At 42.5% G+C, this 5,852-nt stretch overlaps 1 protein-coding gene across 1 annotated transcript; it reads left to right on the forward strand.

The window, feature by feature from the left end:
• Nucleotides 1–230: 230 nt before the first annotated feature.
• On the forward strand, nucleotides 231–3,142 carry irx3a (iroquois homeobox 3a). Its single transcript, XM_026377604.1, has 2 exons — nucleotides 231–737; nucleotides 1,330–3,142. Exons 1-2 carry the CDS (start codon nucleotides 519–521, stop codon nucleotides 2,386–2,388), a joined length of 1,278 nt encoding a protein of 425 aa, XP_026233389.1. The 5' UTR covers nucleotides 231–518; the 3' UTR covers nucleotides 2,389–3,142.
• Nucleotides 3,143–5,852: the final 2,710 nt, after the last annotated feature.

Genomic DNA, 5,852 nt, shown 5'->3' on the forward strand with positions numbered 1-5,852 from the left:
CGGCAGGACAGAGGCGAACAAATGAAATAGATAGGCGAGCCATAAAATGAGATTTGAAATCCCATTCAAATAAGAACTCGCGACGTCAGTGCACTTATCCGAAAGAGAGAAAGAGAGAGAGAGAGAGAGAGAGGTGGGGAGAGAGAGAGAGAGAAGGAGAGAGAGAGCTGTTTGGTGTGTGCTGTGTGTGAGAGGGGTGAGATCTGAGAAATAGGAGGGGCTTCTAAACGACTAGAAATGTCAATCTGAGCAAGGGAGTCCCAATAATCTAAAGCAATCTGTAAGGACCTGACCTTAGTCCATCCAGATCAATAGGGAAGTGAGGGTGGAAAGAAGAAGAAGAGGAAGAAATCAGGGGCGCAACCGGATCGTTTACACTGGCTGTTCCCGAGGAAATATAGACTTCCCTTGCTTGCACCCTTTTGTTGCTCACATGCTCACACTGTAAAAGTGGATATCGAGGCAATTCCCTTGCTTTGTGTGATTGCAGCAGACTTTTTTGCCCTTTTCCTACCACCATGTCTTTCCCTCAGCTGGGATATCAGTACATCCGACCGATATACCCGCCGGAGCGCCAGGGGATCGCCAGCAATGCCCGAGCCGGGACAGAGCTCAGTCCGTCCGGCGCGCTCTCCAACGTCCTCTCCACTATGTACGGATCTCCTTTCGCCGCAGCTGCGCAGGGCTATGGAGCGTTTCTCCCCTACTCCAACGATATATCCATTTTCAATCAATTGGTGAGTAGCCGTGCTCTCTCTCAAGTCGCCCACAACTTTTAGGTTACTCTTAAAAAAAAAATGAAATAAATAACCCGCCCGGGCTTTTTTTCGGTGAGAGCCGCTGGCGCATTCTGAGTGCGAGCGCCGCGTTGAACTTTGTCGCGGAATCTTTTGTGAATTTTAGTTAAAGTGGTTAAAAAGTGACACATTAACACGTTTATTTATTTTTTGTTAGCACATAACTCCTTGAAATTGAGCAAACGAGTTAATAAGAGGATGCGATGTGCTGTGGGAAGTTTACAGGTAGAGTAACAGGCGGGTGTGCGTAAAGTGAAGTGTTCGCCTTCAAAGGGTTTCGATTGAAATGCATAAAAACCCCGTTTCTGTCAGCTGTGAAGCTTGTGAGACGCGAATAAAGAAGTAGTTTCTTCCAAAAAAAAATACTTTACTGTTTGTTTACATTTCAATAAACGACCCAGTTGTTGTTTTCCTTCTTGAAATCCGCCTGTCAGGCGGTGGGACGGGGTTAGAGCTGCAGTGAAGGAGCTGTGCTGTTACTAGTTTGAAGTCTGAGAAGTTCCTCTGACTCTTTCATTCTTTGTCTCTGCAGAATGCCCAGTATGAACTCAAAGACAGTCCCGGTGTCCAGCACCCAGGGTTCGCTCACCATCACCCTGCTTTTTACCCATATGGCCAGTATCAGTTCGGTGACCCGTCCAGACCCAAAAACGCCACCAGGGAGAGCACCAGCACCCTGAAGGCCTGGCTGAGTGAGCACCGCAAGAACCCCTACCCAACCAAGGGCGAGAAGATCATGCTGGCCATCATCACCAAAATGACCCTCACCCAGGTGTCCACCTGGTTCGCCAACGCCAGGAGGAGGTTAAAGAAGGAGAACAAGATGACCTGGACCCCCCGGAACCGCACCGACGAAGAGGGGAATGTTTACGGCAGCGATCACGAAGGGGAGGAGGGGGACAAGAGGGAGGACGAGGAGGAGATCGACTTGGAGAACATCGACACGGAGAATATTGAGAACAAGGACGACTTGGACGACCAGGACGACCTGCACTCAGACATGAAACTAGACGTGAGGAGTGACTCTGAGATCTCAGACGGCTATGAGGATTTACAAGGGCCCGACCAGAGGTTTCTAAAGGCTGTGGGGAAAGATGGCAAAGACGTAGAGAGAGGAGGAGAGCACTTCCACAGCCACCATCACCATCACCACTCAGCTTTGGACATCAAAGCGTCCCAGGCAAACGGCGAACAGCTCAAACTGAACGCAGCGTCCGTGAACTCGCCGCCCTCAGAAAATAACCCTGCCCCAGCCCAAAAGCCAAAGATCTGGTCTTTGGCAGAGACAGCCACGGCCCCTGACAATCCGCGCAAGTCGCCACAAATGAACGGCGTCAACTCCGCAGCGCCGGCCGCCCAGACCATAATCGCCCCCCACAGACTCATCTCTTCTTGTCCCGTTGGGAAAATCCAGAACTGGACAAACCGAGCCTTTTCAGCACATCAGCTGGCTTTACTGAACTCCAATCATTATCTGGGACTGGCAAACCAGGCCACGGCCACCGGCTTGGCCCTCTACAGCAGCAGGCACACGGAAGACAAGAGTCATAGTTCAGAGACTCCAGGCACAGGTACATGTCCCCGTCCCTGAGACGCGCATGTATAAAATACTACAAAGAAACAGAAAAACAAAAAAAAACAAAGACACTAGTCCATTTCCCGTCATTCATTGCTATTATTTTAGACCTCATTTGCCTGTTCATGGATTTGTTTTCTCTATAGGCCACACAGATGAACAGTGTTACTACGTTGTAGCTTACAGAGTACAGTGTGTGTGATGTGGGGATGTGTGTGTGTGTGTGAGTGTGTGTTTTTTAAAAAAAAATGTCCGAGATAAAAAAAAAAAAAAAGATCAGAAAGCAATGAAGAAAACGTTGAATTGGGTAAAGATTGTTTTTATTTTATTATTATTATCATTATCCCTGTGCCCCCTTTTTATTTTGTGCGTCCACACATGGCGTGAGGCCTGCGTGTGCGTGTGTGTGTGTGTGTGTGTGCGTGTGTGTGCGCGTGTGTGTATGTGCGTGTGCGTGTGTTGTTTGTATTTAACGGTTTACAGAAAATCCCTTAAAATCCATTAAACCAACACGTTTTCAACACAGACTTTACTCAAACCCAGGACGGGTTCATGTAATGAGCAGTTTACTTAGCACGTTTTCATTTTCAGAGAGATCTTAGTGCCTTGGATGCAGAGGAACAGTTGTTAAAACAGCTTTTCCATCCAGTTCAAAGATAGTGAGGCTGTCACTTCATCACATTTGGGATTTTATTCCTTTGGATGCCATATCACTTTTTTATTTTATTTTATTATTTTTAAAACGCCGCATTTACCCAAATTAGCTTTTTTTTTTGTTTTTTTTTTTGTTTTTTTTTTAATTCTAAGATGTGTTTTCCTCCCTGTGTGTGTGTGTGTGTGTGTGCGCTTGTGTTAGGGCCTGTGTTACACTTACTTGTTTTGCTCATGCAAATGAGCTCAATGCAAATTCAGTTCAGGCTTTCAAAGGCAATTGTCACTTTTATATCACTTTGTGTTTTAGCTCTTCGTGAGGCTATTATTAGTGTTTTGTTTTTTTTTTTGTTTTATCACTACATTTTTATTTTTATTTTATTTTACCCTGTGTATTTCAGGCCTCAGAACCAACTAGACGCAACGCTGGTTCTTTCGGCTCCCTCCTCTCCTCTCCTTTTCCACAACCCCTTCACCCGTCCTGTTTTATTTTTATTTGTTTATTTTAAATTTAATTATAATTTTAATTTGAATATGGAATGTAAAATAAGAATAATACATCTCTGTATACTTACATTGTAAGCATGTCCTGTGTAAAACTGCTAATGTAATAATGTATGAACCTGTAGTCTGTGAGGTTTTTCCTTTTCTTTTCTTTTTTTTTTGTTTTGTTTTGTTTTGTTTTGTTTTACTTTTTTTTTATTTGTAAGTTCTGTGAGGATTTGATGTTCAAATGTTTTGTATATAAAGTTAAGAATATGTACATACTTGTGAACCAAATTGTACAAGAAAGTCTATATTTTGGCTAATAAATGAACTGCTGCAACTTTAAGCAATGGTTGGTTTTTGGCTGAGGTATTTTGACAGCTGCTATTGATGGTGGCTGTTATTGTGCATTGCTGCTTGGGTTGCACTGCTTTGGTTTTTCTGTCAGTGTTAGTGGGCAGCCTGAGGCGCAGACTTCATCCTCCGTGGCAGTGACAAGTAAATATTCGAGAGGGATTTATCACATTTTTATAGTGGAGGGACTTAAGGCTAATTATCCAGTATTGCGGCATACATTTGGATATTAATGTTGTGGGATTATCCTTATAGAGGCGTAACGGTCGCATTAAAATGAATAATTCTTTCATTAATTTTCGTCTGAAATTGCACGGTCTGTAAAAGAGACTTTGGGTAATGAATGGCTGTTAAGTGGTCGTTTGTACTTGGTCAGAGTGGTTCAGTTGATCGTAAAGATGGATTTTGGTTTTGCAGTGCAACTCCCAAATCTCATCATGCTCAATTTGTAATTTCCTCTCGCTCCTCGCATACATCACGCGTCTTTCCTCAGCTAACGCTGCTCTTTGGTATAATTGTAATACATCGTCGCTGCAGAACTAATAATAACATCATTTATTTTGTTTGCCCCCGTGATGTGATCATTTGCATGTGTGAAGCCCTTATCAGAGGAACTTTGTGTAAACTTAGTGTTGGAGCTCCCTCTACAGTCACTTGCAGCAGGCCATGATCACACACACACACACACACACACACACACACACGTTGTCTCCTCATGTAGTCTCAGGTTGTTTTTATGTCCCATTCGTAATTTAGCCATCTGTTGTGATCTGAAATCCGATAGTAACATTTTATTCTTATAAATCTGTCACAATATGAAACCCTTTTAACATGCTGTCAAGCCTTATTGTTGGGGTTTTATGATGTAGCCTACACTCGCAGTATATCTGTCAAAATGAATCAATAGTCCTGTAATAATGCTTTGAAAAGCAAGTGGGTCTAAAGTGGGTGTTTTTACTTTTAGTTTTTAATTTTTTTAAATTGGCGTAATGTTTAAAAATATGCAATAAAAGAGGCATTTCAAGTTGAGGTCACAAGAGACAAACTGTGGCTCCAACGTTACAAATAGGCCAATTTACTAAGAAACACACTGGTAAAATATACTAAATACATCATCTGAAATTTCCTAGTTTTTACACCATCTAATAATTCAAATATATAAAAATACAAATTCTAAATCACTTCTTTTTAACTTGGAAAAACAGCACAAAGGGACTCAGCGTGTTCAGTCGTTTCACAATGTTCATTTAATGATAAGGAAAAAGAAAATACAATTAAAAAAAACGTAAAAAGGGAAGAAGGTAAAATAAAAACTAAAATAAAAAAAACACTGGTAGAAAATGCAGCTAATGTTCCTTTTACAAATTTCGCCGAGATGAAAGCAGTGATGCAGCTCTGTTGGTGTCATTTAAAAACTGTCCAAACATATTAGATTAATTTCTGACAACATTCAAGAATGTAATAATGACACTCTAAAAAACAGGATTTATATTGATGTTGGAATCTTTATTTATTCATTTCTTTTTTTATTTTATTTTTATTTCTTTTCACTGATTCCTTTTATTTGTATTTATGATTACATTTATGTTGGGGTGTGTGTGTGTGTGGTGGTGGTGGTGGTGGGGGGGGGGGGGGGGGGGGGGGTCGCACACAGAGACCCAGTCTGTCACACATTCCTCGACTGGGCTCAGATGGTCACCGAGGACAATATCTTTCAATGTCTGCGATTCAGTGCAGCAGAGGCAGATGAAAAGCGCTGATTCGCTGGAGCCGTGTCCTCTCCAGGTTCAGACGCGTTAAACAAACCCCAACTCAGCCGAGGGAAAAACTCCGGAGCCTTTTTCTCCTCTCCTCTCACCATGTTGCCTTCCTGCCTAATCAATTATCTTCCTTGAGAGCCCCATCTAACCGCGCCATGCATATTCATAAGTGGCATCAGCCAGCTGATTGATGTAATAGTTTTTCCTTTGTAGATCCTTTCTACTTCC

The sequence above is a fragment of the Anabas testudineus genome, chromosome 3, assembly GCF_900324465.2.
Source record: "Anabas testudineus chromosome 3, fAnaTes1.2, whole genome shotgun sequence".
Lineage (NCBI taxonomy): Eukaryota > Metazoa > Chordata > Actinopteri > Anabantiformes > Anabantidae > Anabas > Anabas testudineus.

What these genes read in the sequence shown, in the direction of transcription:
- irx3a (XM_026377604.1), top strand. Translation starts at nt 519, where the DNA reads ATGTCTTTCCCTCAGCTGGGATATCAGTACATCCGACCGATATACCCG. An exon ending in TATCCATTTTCAATCAATTG is followed by an intron (nt 738 to 1,329) that starts GTGAGTAGCCGT and finishes TTGTCTCTGCAG; the next exon opens with AATGCCCAGTATGAACTCAA.